General features: G+C 39.6%; 1 protein-coding gene across 1 annotated transcript in view; it reads left to right on the forward strand.

The window, feature by feature from the left end:
* Positions 1 to 17334, forward strand: part of DCLRE1C (DNA cross-link repair 1C) — a 34541-nt gene that overhangs the window by 13958 nt on the left and 3249 nt on the right. Inside the window, 6 exon segments of the mRNA XM_081025629.1 lie at positions 22 to 162; positions 2636 to 2737; positions 6000 to 6136; positions 6746 to 6800; positions 10328 to 10416; positions 11042 to 11136. Of these exon segments, the coding sequence (XP_080881755.1) occupies positions 22 to 162; positions 2636 to 2737; positions 6000 to 6136; positions 6746 to 6800; positions 10328 to 10416; positions 11042 to 11136 (619 nt within the window).

The raw sequence follows: 17334 nt of genomic DNA on the forward strand, positions 1-17334 counted from the left end.
CCTTTTAAAAATCCTGCTCAGGGGGAGTGTCTGAGTGGAATCCTGGAGCTGGTTCGAAGCTGGATCACTCGGAGTCCCTACCATGTCGTGTGGCTGAACTGCAAAGCAGCTTACGGGTATGAGTATCTGTTCACCAACCTTAGTGAAGAATTTGGTGTCCAGGTACGTTGGCGTCTCTTTCTCCTCTGGTGTGCCCTTCCATCCTCCCCGCTTTACCTTTCCTCCCTCTCCCAACCCCCCAAAGTTGGAAATAGTAACAGATGGAAACAACCTATCAAAATGTGTGTGGCACAGGTTGGCAGCCCCTGTGAATATGTCCTCTTTGTTTAGTCATGTGCCCACTGGGGGATTTGACAGTGGCCCAGATGGCTGAGAAGTGTCCTTTGGTGGAACGTCTCATAGAGGAAGTACTTTTTCAAAACTGTGGGTCATGAAATAAATTTAGTGATTGTGACCAGCATTGAAAATAAATTTGAACTAGAATAGAAAATATCTGAGTGTGTTGCTTTTGTGAAAGTTGACAGACGGAATCAGACACATGCACATACACGTGTATGTGTATGCGTACCAGGTTGCAGTGGAAAACTTTCTTATTGTGGGTCATGGTCACAAATGTCTGAAAATGTCTGTCCCTTTCAGATGGTTCAGATGCTCAGGACCCTGGGCAGCAGGGCCCAGTGTGTATGTGTGTGTGAGTGAGGGCTACTCCCCTATCCGCCCCATCCTCTCCCCATCCCCACCCCACCCCCAGTCCTGCTGTCCCCACACACAGCCTGTGGCTTCCGCCCTTGTCCCCTAAGACAAGATGGATTTTCAGTAATGATTCTGAACAAAACCAAGTGCTGGAACTCATTGGACGTTTAAGTTCTACTTTGTATCTTTTCATTTCAACCCCCTAGCTAACAAACTTGTGCCAAGAACTTAATTATATGCAATGTAATTTAGTAAAACAAAAGATTAATTTTTCTGCGTTTGAAATTTTAAAATGCCTCCTTCCCTCCCTTTTATAAATCGTTATTTCCTAAGTCATTCTTTCCTTAATTTCTTCGTTCCTCAAGTCCTTCTGTCCAAATGTGTTGGTGTAAAGCTGCCAGTTCTCCATTTGGGGAAGGATTTACTTTCGTTCTGAGATTTTTGGTGTTAAAAGGGCCTTTTACATTAAAATCACAGTGCTATTAGGAATGTATACACACACACACACACACACACACCCCTACAGTACTATCCAATAATTTTTTTTTCATGTCTTCTCTTGGCGTAATATAAAGGTAGCAACTACCTTTACCAGTCCCAAATTCGCTTTGTAACTTTTACTGGTGTGTGAACTCAAAAACACTGGAAGTCCTGCCCTAGAAGCATTGCAGGAGAAATCATGGGGAGGCCGAGGTGGGGGAGCCCTCTGTTAAGTCTCTTATCCCTTTGTAGGGGTGAGAAACAAGGAATTTAGGAATTTCAGATCAGGAATTTAAAAAGGGAGAACACTGAGTTTTGGACAAAGGGACCTCAGTGATGACCTATGGCCACCTTTTCAGGCTCCTTCATTTCTGTGAGGATGGAATTTTTTGTATTGCTCTCTGTACGTCTCAGAATTTACCCTTTTTTGTCTCCTTCTTAGACCAAAACAGCAAATTTATTGTCCCTTCTCAGTCTTTAATAAACAGGTAGAAAGCCACAGGATAAGTGAGCCATTATGCTTGGGTTCTTTTCCTACCTATCTTAGTATTAATTGCCACAGCAATTTGACCTCATTCTAATCTGTTTTGTTCAAAATGAGAATATCTTTTTTTGGGGGTGCCATTTCATAATCCTAACATCACCTTAGAGGAGGTCCTTGAATAATGTTGTTTTGTTATAAGGTCAATGAGATGCTGTGGGAACTGAACTCTCGTTTATATCGATCAGCCTGTGGTAGAGAGGGTTTCATTACACGTCGTTTTGCTGCATTTCCAAGAACCTATTGAGGACATTAAGTGAGGGTGTACTGTCCATGTTACTTAACTTTGAAGTACTCAGAAGAGAAGCTTTAAACAGACACATTGGTTTTAACCCTTTAAAATGTATTAACCTTGAAATTCTAAAGGTGGCCAAGGTTTTTTTTTCAGTTTTCCTGCATCTGCCCTCCCTCTTTCCATCTAAGAAAGAGAAGTGTGGTCAGGGAGGATGGGGCTCTGCTTCCTGCTTGTGCCCCACCCCCCGCCCCCCATACCGCCCTTCTGTGGCATGCTGTGTGTCTTCTCGAGTCATTCCTGATGGCTTTTGTCCTCTGCGTTCTCTGCTACATGCCCAATATTTAGAAGAAAGCTTGACATACAGTAGGTGCACAATACATATTAATTGAATGACTCTTGATGAACCGAAGGACAGTATTAGCATGATCCAGTGAAATCCACCAACGGAATGTCCAGAATTTTTTATTGCCACAAACAGTAGGTGGCAATGCTGATGGGTGTGAATATGGTCTTTGTCCTTTGCCTGTTGACATTCTGGTGGAATACCAATGTGCATCGAAAGAGACAAAGTATAGGTTTCAAGAAAGAAGAAAGAGTTCCCTGACTGGATGATTTCCCCCTGCATAGTTACCCCATTTATAGGAATACAAGTCAAATAATTTTCTTATATGTGTTATTTTCCTCAGGTTCATGTGGATAGACTAGACATGTTTCAAAACATGCCCGACATTCTCCATCATCTCACCACAGACCGCAACACTCAGATCCATGCGTGTCGCCATCCAAAGGTACATACTGTGTTCCCCAAAAAGAAGATGTAGCCGGACAATCAGCTCTAATGCGTCTTTTGGAGCTAACATTAATATAAGACCCGGTCTTATTTTACTATAATGTAAGACCGGCTCTTATATAAAACCTGCTCTTATGTGATATAAGGCTGGGTCTTATATTAATGTTTGATCCAAAAGACATATTAGAGCTGATTGTCCGGCTAGGTCTTCTTTTTGGGGAAACATGGTAGTAAATGCTTTTCTTACTGTTTGTAGGATCCATGAAAAACAGAAATTTAGATCCAGGAGGAACCTTAGAAATTCCATTTTCTAGGTTCTTCGATTTACAGATGTAAAAACTGAGGCTGAGATTCTAAGTTATTGGCCCAAGATCATATAACTACATACTACTGGATTTTCATTATCATAAACTTCATAATTAGTAAATATGAAGTGTGACAATGAAGTTCATGAACTTATCCTAGAAAAAGTGCTACCTGCCTCATTGCTGAATATCACTACGGTCACCTTTGAAGTACTCCCCTTGGGAAGCTATGCACTGACACCAGCGCCTAGTCCACCCTTCAAAGCAATTTTGGAACTCTTTCTCAGGAATGGCCATCAGAGCTGTCGTTGTATTACCCTTGATGTCCTGAATGTCATCCAAATGTCTTCCTTTCAGTATTTCCTTTATCTTTGGGTAAAGAAAGAAGTCATTGGGGGCCAGATCAGATGAGTAGAGAGTGTTCCAATACAGTTATTTGTTTACTGGCTAAAAACGCCCTCACAGACAGTGCCATGTGAGCTGGTGTATTGTCGTGATGCAAGAGCCATGAATTATTGGCGAAAAGTTCAGGTCGTCTAACTTTTTCATGCAGCCTTTTCAGCACTTCAAAATAATAAACTTGGTTAACTGTCCGGTTGGTACAAATTCATAATGGATAATCCCTCTGATAACAAAGGTTAGCAATATTGTTGGAACAAGTTTGCGAACTTAATTGTCAGACCTCTTAATTGTAGACACAGATACTTATAGTTTTTTAATGACACATCCTCGTACACATTTGATATATTTATTTGTAATGAATTATGTAATGAAAATTTATTTGTAATGAAATTAGTAAAATGTTAGTCTATAATTTAAGAAAACATTCATAATCTATTGCTACTTATTTTTGTGACTCATGACCCACGCATTTACAAACTTTATTTTGCTCTTCATTTGAGATAAATAGCTAGATATAACTTTGAATTTTGAAATAGTTACATGTATTGCAGGTCCAATTTCAAATGAATATTTCTAGTGTTTTTTTTTTAATTAAAGTTTATTGGGTGACAATGGTTAGTAAAGTTGCATAGGTTTCAGGTGTATAATTCTATAATATATCATTTATATATCATATGCGTGTTCACCACCCAGAGTCAGTTCTCCTTCCATCACCACGTATTTGATCCCCCTTACTCTCATCTACTACCCCTCACCCTTACCGTCTGGTAACCACTAAACTATTGTCTGTGTATATGAGTTTTTGTTTCTTTATTTGTTTGTTTTTTTCCTTTATTTTCTGTTTTATATCCCACATATAAGTGAAATCATATGGTTCTCAACTTTTTCCGTCTGACTTATTTTGCTTAGCATAATAATCTCAAGATCCATCCAACATCCATCTAATGTCTTTTCAACTCACTTGTAATGCATTTTCTAATGCCACCATTGAACTCCGTTTTGTTATTAAATGCCCTTCTGTTATTAAATGCCAGGTATTAAATTTTGAATTTGCCTTTAACATTAAAAAAATTTTATATAGTCATTCAGCATCACTAATACTAATTAGTGATCTTTAAATGCAGTGGTATGTGTGATCATAATTATCCTCTAACTTTTAAAGTCTCTTAGCATTCAAATGCTTGAGTAATTTTTATCTTAGTAAACACAGCACTTATACATTTAAATAATCACCATGATAGTAATATTGCCTCCATCAGCCAAAAACCGAGTATAATTTTGCTCAGACCTAAAATAAAGAATTAAAAAAAAGAATTCTTACCCACAGCATGGAATATACTACTTCAGACCCACTGTAGGTAGAAGAGCCACAAGGTAAGAAATGATTTGCATTCATGAATTTACTTCATCATTTTGTTTGTGTGTGGACACACGTGCACACACATGCCCAGTGAATTCATGGATGGATAAAAATAATGTAAATACAGAATGAAACTGTCCTTTTTCTGTTGGACCTTGTAGTCTTAGGCCTCCCATTCCCCATCAATCTTTTAATTGGCCAATTTTTTTTTTCTCTGAGTTTTCTCACATCTCATAAAGCAGTTGAATTTGTAACTGCTGCTCCTGTAATTTCTCACAGAACTATGTGCCTTGAACCACTACCTCTGGAAGCTGCAGGGGTTTCTTAGGTCACGTAGCCTGAAAAATAGTGAACGCAGCACAGGGTGCCGAGTGTGTGGCTTCTCATCTCAGAGGGAACAGACCCAAAGAAGCCAGAGGACCTGTGATTTGGATGGAGTGCTCGTGTTTTTGAAGGATTCCATCTAAACACAGTGTCTTTGGGAAAATAGCTCCATTGTTTTTCAACCTTTAAAAAATATTGTTGTTATTAATTTTCTCTAACTTTATTTTGAAAAATTTAAAAAACAGTCAGGTTGTGAGACTGGATCCCCCCATGTGCTAACCCTGGGCCACATGGACGCTCTCGCCCCTCTGTCTCTCCATGTAACCAGTCACCCCCAACCCACCCCTTCGAGAGGCAGTTGCAGACTTCATGACACGTCACCCTAAACCTTCAGCACGTGTCACTGGAGAATGAGGACATTTTCCTATATAACCACAATGCAATTCTCACTCAGGATGTTGAACACAGATACGGTACTATGGTATTATATGTTCCATATTCAGATTTCCCCAGTTATCCCATTACTGTCATTTAAAGCTTGTAGCGGTGGGGGTGAGGGGTGGGGGTGGAGCAGGGCATCCAGGCTTTAATGGAGAGTCATGTATCACATTCACTCAGCCTCTTCAGTCTCCTGTGAGGTAGGTCAGATCTCCAGCTTGTTTCGTCACACTGATACTTTTGAAGGGTCCAGGCCAGTTGTTTTGCAGAGCATTCCTCAATTTGGAATTATCTGATTGTTTCCTCATGTCTACATTCCCCCCCCCCCCCATGTCTGAAAACTAACCTCCAATTGTTTTTGAGACCTTTCGTACAAACAGATTTATTGAAAATGTTGAACTGTTTTTCTATATTTTTAAAATCCTTTTTAGGCAGAGGAATATTTTCAGTGGAATAAATTACCCTGTGGAATTACTTCCAAAAATAGAATTCCACTCCACACAATCAGCATTAAGCCATCCACGATGTGGTTTGGAGAAAGAACCAGAAAAACAAATATAATTGTGAGGTAAGAAAGCAATGTCGTAGGTCTTCGGAGACAAACCTTGCTTTGAGGTAAATTGTCTGATTTTAGTTTAAATGCAATCTAGCCTAAGCCCAAGAAGAGGACATAATATAATTGTGGAAAATAACTTCTGAAATTTAAACTCCATTTAAAGTACAGAGATGCTGCTTCCAAACTTATGTGATAGCTAACACCATCAGCCAGTACGTCTTTGGGAAAATAGTCCCATTGTTTTTCAACCTTTTAAAAATACTTTTTCACTGTTATTTAGTATCTGCCCAGCTAGAGTTGGGCAGATAAGATGGTTGGAGACTGAGGGTACCTTGCTTGGCAAGGAGTTATGAATTGATGGTGGAAGGAACAGAGCCGTTGGTGGAATACAGGAATACCATGACGATCACCATTTTTGAGCAACATTTCCTTTATATTGGCTGTTCACAATGTCCACAGATATTTATATTTTTGGAAACAGTTCCCTCCTATCCCAGGAGGAAATTCTTGACTGTGGGGTGACTTCCTACTGGAATAGCCTAAATGAGACGGCTCGAGATACAGAACTTCGCTTAATTTTGTTATGTGACCTTTTAATTTTGTGTTTTCATTTCCCTTTAGGACTGGAGAGAGTTCATACAGAGCTTGTTTTTCTTTTCATTCCTCCTACAGTGAGGTAAGAGGATCCCATATACGTACAACCCTATTGCCGACTGTGACTCTCCTTGACTTCCAAAGGCATCTCCTCTTCTGCTGAAGATTTGTTGTGGTTTTTCCTAAAGAAATGCGGGGAAAATATCTCAGGGGATGAGCTACGTTTATTATATACAAAGGGGGTTGCTATTATTACCTGTTTTCCGCCTTAATATTGTAGAATATGTATGATTAAGGTTCTCGTCTCACTGTGAATCCTAAATATACTTTAACTTTCTCACTTCAGTTGTACTGTTCACCTAGCGTAAAAGAATCATAAATTTTATTTGAAGGAGTACTAGGTAAAATATTGCTATAGACAGCCTTACTGGCCAGATTCTCGGCCTCTCCCAGAATTTGACTGTACTAAAAAGTCACTTAAAAATAGCCCTGAATATTCAGCAGTGTGGAAACACAAAGGTGATTGAACTATGGACCTTGTCCTTAAGAAGGATATCGTATATTAGACTCAGTTTTAAGAGGACTTAAAATGGTTTAGTTATGGTACTTTTTATATAGGAAATTGACCTTCCTGAATGGGAACTTAATATATGCCATTTATTTGCAAAACCCTCATGCTTTCAGTCATTTCATGGATTGGAGAAAAAGCCATATAAAAGCAGGCTTTTCGTGACACTTTAAGTCATGTAATTTTAGTTTTGCCATTTCTGCACTTAAAAATCCATTTCCCCGATAACTATTATTTTTGTATTTGGGACACATGGAGACAGCCCTGCAGCAGTGGACGTGTGAATGGTTTGAACAGGTGGAGTCTCCCAGAGCTCCAGATAGCGTCATTCTTATCGAGTCAGTGGTAGTATTGTCCATTCATCACGTTATCAAAACATCACAATGACATCTCTATTAAATAACTGACCATAACGTTCAGGTACAAATAGGTTATGTGCGAGCAGCTAGGAAGTAATTCATTCTGATGGTATAATTCAGTTAATGTTTTCTTCCCTCCTGGGTGGTTTGTCCTTGTTGAGACATCTGGCCCAGCGCGGGGTCCCTTCCTGTCGATCCCCTGGGGGCGGAGTTTCCTCTCTGTCTCAGGGAGAGCATCGAATCACATCTGCTTCGTCGTATTTCTCTTCTTCAGTGTGGTTAGCAGGCAAGGAGGGAAGCACAAGCCTTCGTGGGACTTTATGAAATGACATCCTTTAATGGATGTATTCGAAGCAGCAGACCTACTTCCTCCTCCCACCGTCCTTAAGAGCCACTAATCATACAGGCGGTGGGCTTATTCCGAGCTCTGCTCAGTCATGTTCTTTTAGTGTCTGGTGAGAGGGAGTGGCTTTCCCCAAAACTGCTTTAATATGTAGGCCTATGTCTACATATCTAGAACATGAACTATGTTTACAAATGTAAATACCGTAGTGGATTTAAGTGTCATTTCCTTTCAGTTTTTTTCTCAGTACAGTTGATCCTTATTATTCGTGGATTCCTTTACAAATTGGCCTGCTCGCTGACACCTGTAACCCCCACGTGGATCCTCGCGGTGCTTTGTGGTCGGCCGTTTGCAGGCACAAGCTCCAGTCGCCCGGCGTGGACTTGCCGACTCAGACGGAACAAGGCCGAGTTCTGCCTTCTTGGTTCCGCTCCCAGCCTGCAGTTGTCCTTTTTACAGTCAGCTTAGCGCCACGTGTTTCCGATTTTTGAGCTTTTTGTTGACTTCACTGTGTGAAGCGGCCCCCAAGCGTAGTGCTGACGTGCTGTGTAGTGTTCCCAGGGCAGGCCCGGATGCGCCTTCTGGAGACAATGTTTGGTCAGCTTCGTTCAGGCACGAGGCATAGTGCTGTTGGCCTGAGGACAGTTAGTGAGCCAACAGTGTATATTCAGTAAGGTGACTTTAAACAGAAACGCACATAAGACAAGGCGATGACTGGTGGGTTGACAGAAACGCTGTGACCAGAGGTCCACAGGAGCCCCGCATTTCCCCTGGGAGCTAGTTCAGTGTTCACGTGACTTGATAGAACAGAACTACCGTGAATAACGAGAACTGAGTTTCCCAGTTACAATGCATTGTTTTATGGCAAGCATCTGACAAAAGGGCACCAAGTTATACAAGTGAGAGTGTCCCTCTGGCGGGTGTCCCTTCTCTCTGTGTGGCCACTTCTTCTCTGAGTAGAATAAGTGAATCGTTTCTGGTACAGGCTGGTCTTTCTTTCTACTTAGTCCTTTCAAAAGCCTCAGATTTCTACCAGCCTCAACTTTGGATTTGTTATGCAAATCATACAGGTTGCAGGTAGGTAAATAATGGTTTCTATTTGCATGCCTGTACTGGGGGGGCCTCTTAGGAAAAAGAAGCATCCATCGCTCAGGCCCCACCCCAGAGACCCTTTTAACTCTGCGCTGCCATGGGGCTCAAGACTCGGTGTATTTAAACGGTCCATAGTAAGGACTGAGCGTCACTGATTAATGGGATTCAAAGTGTCTGTATTTCTTCATATGACGTTAGTTTCCTTGTCTAAGGTCGGTCCCCTACAAGTAAGTTAGAATTTAGCTGAGTATTTAAAAGTACAAAAGAAATTATTTGTGGAAAAGATCAGAAGAATGGATCTTCCTGTCTTTTCCCGTCTTAATTAAAGTAGCCATTTTATTTTAATATGGAGTTATTGATAATTCTTGAGTTCTGACCTTTTTTGATTTGGTCCTTTATTTGAAAAAGTTGAGTACTAATAATTAACTTTGAACCTCACTCTCCCCATTTACAGAAGGGAACAAAAATCTTTGTGTTGTCATTATCGGCTTAGTAGTGGATTTTACTGAATGCTTAACCATGTGCCAGGTACTGGGCTAAGCACTTCATATGCATTATCTCATTTATTCTTTTAGATGAAGAATCTAAGATTTAGAGACTTTAGGTAACTTGAACAAGATCACAAGCTCACCAAAATCTAGTAAGTGACAAAGCTGAAGTTCATCTGGGTTGTAAGATGTTTTGAGGAATAGTGGGAGTTCCTGTTTAGCATCCTGAGCTTTGCAGAAAATCAAGGGATTCATTGAATTTTGCATGTAATTTTCCTTGTTTAGATTAGACTAAACCTTGGGAATAAATCAAACAACCTCAAAGACGTGATTCTCTTGGTGTTGCTAACAGTTACTTGTTGGAGGAAAGAAGTGCAACACTAAGACTTTGTTTTCTTGTGTGTATTAAATACTCAGCTATTATAAATTCTAATGTACTTGAAGGATTTGTTACATATGGGCAACCGACCTTAGACAAAGAAACTGACAAACGAAGAGATGTAGATGCTTTGAATCCCATTAATCAGTGATTCTCAGTCCTTACTAGGGAACATTTAAATACACCAAGTCTCAGGCCCCATGGCAGTGCCGGGTTCAAAGGATCTCTGGAGTGCGGCCTGATCGCTGGGTGTTTTTTGTTTTTTCCATAAGAGGTCCCCAGGTGCAGCTAGCCCTGACAACCACAGCCACGAGCTTCCTGCTTCTCTAACACCCAGATTTTTCACCGTTAATGGATCTATTTTATTTTCCTTCTTCTAGATTAAAGATTTCTTGAGCTACATCTGTCCTGTGAATGCATATCCAAATGTCATTCCAGTGGGCACAACTGTGGATAAAGTTATAGAAATGTGAGTACTCACTACTGTGGAACATGTGTCGTTGAACGGGATGGATTCAGAGAATAGTTTCAGGCCTGAGAACGGGCAGGGATGTGAAGTGGCTGTGGCTGTGATTAGTTTCTGGTTGGGAGCGTGTTATGTAAAATCCTAGTCTTCTGGGAATCTGGCATACGGAGACAGAGGCCCTCAAAAAAGGGCAGGGTGCCCTCAAATCTTATTTCTCTGCCCTTTTGTATTTTATCTTCACTGGGTCTTAACTTTTAGCTTCTCGAATGAGATCAAATTTGTGAGATTCTTGCAAGAGAGAAGTAAACCTCCCTGAAGAGGAAACGGGAAGCAGCTAGCTATACTGAGTGCCAGGAGGTGTCACTGTTTTACTAAGTTTATAGAATGGGATCCGCTTTTCTGCAGTGCAGAAGCAGATAGGGGTGCTGTTGTCCCTCAGTCCTGCAGTTATCCACCAGGCTGTATTAGCACTTTATTAATATATTGAAGTGATTTTTAAACATTGCGTTTCAGTTTTTAAAAGTAGCGGTGTGATTTCCCTCATGGTCAAGTTTTTATAATCTCTAAACGATGCTTACATTCCAGCAGCTCTCCCAGCAGGAAAAATAAAAATCCGTATTCGTTTCAGCTTAAAGCCTTTATGCCGAGCTTCCCAAAACACCACGCCAAAGTATAAACCACTTGGGAAACTGAAGAGAGCTAGAACCATTGCCCTAGACTCAGGTAAGAATGAGCGTGCGGGCAGAGGCCAGGGTTTTCTAGGCAAGACTGCTTCTCAGTTGTGACAACTGCACTGGGGCGTGGGCCCTGGGCCCTCTGTCACTCACTTGTTACCTGGTCTCAGAAAGTGCTTCGCCTCCTGTCTTCAGCCTGTAAAATCAGGACTTCCATCTCCTTCATTGGTTTAAAACAAGTGCCTGTATTGAATGGTGTTCTCAGCTTTCTGGAAATATGCCCCATAGTTTGAATAGGCCACAAGGACTCGCCTGTTAGCCCTGAATGTTTCCTTCAAGATACTAGAAAATGCTGATAATGGCAACTCTCCTTGCCCTCATTTCCGATCAGATTGATCAGTGCTTATACATAATGGATTTCTTTACCCTTTTCCCAGTGAAGAGTAGAGGGGAAGCTCTGAGGTGGAAATCAGAACTTCGGGTTGAGTGAAGTTTTTTCAGTTTTTAAAAGTAGCTGTGTGATTTCCCTCATGGTCAAGTTTTATAATCTCTAAACGATGCTTCTCCTCATCTGCTGCTTTATGTGATTTCGTGGTTAGGAGTCTGACTTTTCAGTGCTCTGCCGTAGAGCCAGTTGTACTATGGAGCTAATGATACATGAGGAAAACATAGGAATAGTACTATTTACTGAACACTTACTGTATGGCAGGTATTGTGCTAGATGCCTTACACATATCATAGTAAACCTCAAAGTAAGGGCTATCATCTCAGTTTTACCAGTGCGCAGACTGAAGCCGTTGGGTGGAAAGTTCTACAAATGTCAGTTAGTTCAAGTGTAGTTGGTGATGGTCAAGTCTTCTGTAGCCTTGCTGACTTACTTGTTCTGCCCACATGCCCTAACCATGACTGAGCAAGTGGGTGAAATCTCCATTTATAATTGTGGATTTGTCTACTTCTCCTTGCAGTTCTATCCTTTTGGCCTCATCTGTTTGAAGAACTGTTATTAGGTATACACACATTTAAGATGATACCCTCCTGAGGAACTGAGCCCTTCAACTTTAGGAAAAAACCCTGATAGTATGCTTAGCTTTAAAATCTACTTTTTTAGATAGTAACATAACCACTGGTTTCTTCTGATCAGTGTTACCATGGTGTATCTTTTTTCCACCTATGTATTTTCAACTTAACTGCCTTTATATTTGAAGTGGGTTTCTTGTAGGCAGCATATTTGGGGATGTTGTTTTTTTAATAGCCAATTGGATAATTTCTGCCTTTTAATTGAGTGCTTTGACCAGGGGTGTCAAAACTGTGGCCCGCGGGCCAACTGCAGCCCGCAATCCATTTTTAATTGGTCCGCAGCAAATTCCAAAAATATATTTAGTTTACTTAAATATACCAGGTGAGGCAATACATACTTCACCTCGAGTGAGTGGCCCGGCTGTTTGTGTATTTTACCGCATATGGCCCTTGGTGAAAACCGTTGAAAAAAGTTTGGACATCCCTGGCTTAGACCCTTTAAGTTTAATGTGATTCTGTTGATATGGTTAGGTTTAAATGTGCCATCTTGTTATGTGTTATCTGTTCTTTATTTCTTCTTCCTCTTCTGCTGCCTTTTGGATTGCATATTGATAAATTCCATTTAATCTCTTGTTGGCTTATTAACTGTAGTTTTTTGTTATTTAGTGGTTTATAGTATTCATCTTTAACTTACCAAAGTGAAAAGATAAATATTATTCTACTTCAAGTATGGTATCAGAGGTTTACAACAATATAGTTCCATTTCTCCCCCTCCCAGTCTTCGTGCTATTATCGTCACATTTGACTTCTCTTAGAAACTCAATTACTTTTTTTTGCTTTGAAACTGTCAAATTTTTGAAGCCTTAAATTTAAGTATAATTTATATATCATAAATTCCACCCTTTTTAGGTGAAGAATTCCATAACTGTTATTAGAACAGAGTTGTGCAACCATCACCACTAATTTCAGATGTTTCGTTACTCCAGAAAGAAACTGTACATTTAAAGTCATTCCCTGAAACCACCTTCAGCCCTAGGCAACCACTAATCTATGGCCTGTCTCTATAGATTTGCCTCTTCTGGTCACTGCATATAAATGGAACCAAACATTTGATCTTTCGTGCTTGGCTTTTTTCCCCTTGCATGTCTTCCAAGTCCCTCCATCTTGTGATATGTATTGGTACTTTATTCCTTTTTACTGCCAAATAATATTCCATTGTATGGATGTACATTTTATTTAACCATTTACCAGTTGACGGTCATTTGGATTGTTTCTTTTTTATTTGTAAGTAATGCTGCAGTGAGTATTTGTGTATAATTTTTTGTCTGGACATTTATTTTGGGTGGATAACAGAATTTCTGGGTTATATGGGTTTAGTCTGCGTAAGCCGCCATAACAAAATACCAGACTGGGTGGCTTAAACAACAAATTGATTTCTCATAATTCTGGAGGCTGGGATTCCAAGATCAAGGTTCTGGCAGAGTGGGTTTCATTCTGAAGCCTCTTCTGTTGGCGTGAAGGTGGCTGCCATGTTGCGGAGTGCTCTCATGGCCTTGTCTGGGTGCATGTGCCTGGGAGTGGGGGACACCATCTCTGATGTCTCTTCCTATAAGGATACTTACTAATCCTGTTGGATCAGGGTCCCACCCTTAATTTTAATTACTTCCTTAGAGGCCTCATGTCCAAATACAGCCACACTGGGGGTTAGGCTTCAACATAGGAATTGCTTTTTGTGGGGGAACACATTTAGCCCAAAACACACAGTAAATGTCTTAACATTTAAAGAAACTGACAAACTGTTTTCCAAACTGAACACACTTTCATTCCCACCAGCAATATGGAAGGATTCCAGTTTCTTCACCTCCTAGTTCACTTTTTTTTGTCTTTTTGATTATAGCCACTCTAGTGGGTGTAAAGTTGTATCTCATTAGTTTCAATTTACATTTCTCTATTGATGTTGAGCTTTTTTCATGTGCTTATTGGCCATTTACTGATCTTATTTAGTAAAATGTCTTTTCAAATCTTTTGCCTGTTTTTAAACTGGATTATTGGTCTTACTGAGCTTAACAAGTTCTTTATATAGTCTACATATAAGCCCTTTATCAGATATGATTTGTAAATATTTTCTCCCAGCCCTGCAGCTTGTCTTTTTCCTTTTTTAAAAATTTTGGTCTTTTTGTGTTTTTTTTGAACATGTATTAATTACCTTTTTTTAAATTATTAAGGAATAACCTAGATACGGTAATGTGTATTAAGTAAGCAGCCTGATAAATTTTTACATATGTATTCATTCAAATTAATTCAAAACACATAAAGTAAAATGTGAACATACTTGTTTTTCAATCCCTCCATCCCTATGTATTTCCCAGGTCTTACAGCTGGTGACTTGGTATATTATTTTCCAGAAATTATTCTTTGCATGCATTCACACTTTTTAATAATAAAATCATTGTTTATATAATTTTTAACTAAATTATGTATCCTGAAGAATCTTCAGTATAGGTACAAATAGTTCACTCTTTTTAAACAGTTGCATTCGTTCCACATAGGAATGCAATAATTTAACTGTTCTTTTCATAACAATTTCATTTGAGCATATTTATATGTATATCATAGGACTCTTGCTTGTATATATATTTTTAATTCTATAAATTATATTAAAAAATTTTTTTTCAATTACAGTTGACATTCATTATATTAATTTCAGGTGTACAACATAATGGTTAGGAAAACATACTGTGTTTCCCCGAAAATAAGACCTAGCCCGACCATCAGCTCTAATGCGTCTTTTGGAGCTAAAATGAGTTAATTTTAGCTGATGATTAGTTAATTTTAGCATTAGAGCTGATGGTCCGGCTAAGTCTTATTTTGGGGGAGAAACAGTATAATTTATGTGGTGACCCCCCCCCCCACACCTAGTACCCACCCTGTCACTATCCATAGTTGTTGCAACATTACTGACTATATTCTCTCTGCTGTTTACAATCCTGTAACTATTTTGTAACTGCCAATTTGCATTTCTTAATCCTTTCACTTTTTCACTCTGCTCCCATTGCAACATGGATGGACCTAGAGGGTATTATGCTAAGTGAAATAAGTCAGACTGAGAGAGAAATATCCTGTTTTTACTTATATATAAACAAAACAGTAACAGATTCATAGATACAGAGAACAAACTGATCTTTTTACTTTTTTGATGGTGTCTTTTGAAGTGCAAAATTTAAATTTTGATGAAGTCCAATTAATTTTTTTTATAACTTGTGCTTTTGGTGTCATATTTAAGAAACTATTGCTTAATCCAAGATCATGAAGATTTACTCCCACGTTTTATCATTTCTGGGTGAGTTTTGACTCTCTTCCTTAGTATAAATTGTATTTTCTCACCTTCCTGCATGTCATAATCTTTTATTGGATGCTGTACCTCCTAAACTTCACCTTGCTAGGTTTTATATATAATTTTGGGTTTCTAAAAATATTCTTGAACTTTGTTCAGGCATGTGGTTAAGTGACGTGGAAAGTTTGATCTTTTTGTGTCTTACTTTTTATCTCTGTAAGGCAGGCACAGAGCAGCACTTAGACTAGGATTAACTTTCCCCACTACCGAGGCAAGGCCCTTCTTAGAACTCTTACAGTAAAACACCCATGAATTATGTGTTCCATTCTGTCGGGAGTGGGCATTGTTTCCTTTCATTCTTTGGAGTATTCTTCCCCCGGCTGGCCGGCCTCGGGGTGTGCTGCGTCACAGGAAGCGCTGCTCAGCATGCTGAGTACTGGAGGGCCCCTCTGCAGAGCTCCTTGGTCCCACCGTCTGCTCTCTGGCCTAGCCTCTGAATCCAGCCACCTTGGCTTTCTGAGACTCCCATTTATGTCTGTCTCAATTCAGGGATGCTGGATGGATAGCTCTACCTCGGTGTCCCCTTCTTGCCTGGAAACCAGAAAGCTGGGGCAATCTTAGGGCTCACTTCATTTGTTTCACATTTCTCAGGTGTCACTGTCCGATTTCTTGAGAGCCTTTGTTATATTTTTCCTTGCTTTTAGTTGTTTCAGGTGAGAGGTTAAATCTAGTCTGTTACTTTCTTGGCTGGAAGCATAAATCTTTAAATTTTTAACTTAATTTTTATATTTATGTATTTACCCAAATGATGCTTGTTTTTGATGGAGTATGTCATTTTTTGATTGGGTCACTAGTGTAAGAATTTTTAAATTATCGTTCACTTCCATTTTGTTTGTTCTTGCTTTATCCTTTTCGGTAGCTGTGATTTTGTTCCTTCTAGATTCCTTAGGCTTTTTATTACCAATATAGCAATTTTTATAGTTTTAAATATTTGTGCCAATATAAATCTTCCCACAATCCTGTGGTGTCACCTCTAGGTGAATTTTGTGAGCTCTGGATGTCATCATGTTTGTTCCCACGTGTCACTGACTTTGTAATTCTCATGTTGTGCCACACGCGTTCAAGGTCTCTCTGATCTCTACCAGTGCGCTGACCAGTGCGTCAGGTTCATTTAGTTCTTAACATGACACAAGTCAGGGTTCGTATACACATGTTATTAAATCTACCTGAGGGGCAAGCTGAGAAGTCATTCTTCTCTTAGCCTCTTTTAAAAACCATTTTAATAGCGCTCTTTGTGCTGTTTTAGCTTTATATAACTTACTAGTTAACCACTATAATTATCCCCACAGACCAATTTTTAAAAATTACTGCTTCTGTTCTTATAAAAGTAGCATATACTCACTGTAGGTAATTTAGAAAAGTTATGTAGAACCCCACAACGCTAAATTATTTTGATTAGCATTTTAATGTACTTCCTTTTTCCCCCTATTCATTTATTTAAGTAGCTACCAAACTCAGGGGTGATATTGAAAATGTTTAAAGAGCAACATTGTGTAGGCACCAATGAGAATAGTACTGCAGTGGAAGGGCAGTGTCCGAAAGCTCTTCAAGCCTCCAAGATTCTTACTGGGATTGTGGCGAGGAGGACAGCAGTCCTTAGGTCGGGGCCAGGGCAGGAAGGACACTGGGGCTTAAGGCAAAGCTCTTTCCAAAGCAGTGTGCAAGTACGTGAGGAGCCTATGCAGGCTGAAAAGCAGCTGGGATCACTGCATATACACACACATTTAAACTTCCTACTGGAAAATTTGTGTTGTTCAAAAATGCCAATTTAATGGCTGCATACTTTGCATTATGACTAGATAATGGTATATTTAATCTTTGTCATTATACAATTAG

This window comes from Rhinolophus hipposideros (assembly GCF_964194185.1).
Source record: "Rhinolophus hipposideros genome assembly, chromosome: 1".
Lineage (NCBI taxonomy): Eukaryota > Metazoa > Chordata > Mammalia > Chiroptera > Rhinolophidae > Rhinolophus > Rhinolophus hipposideros.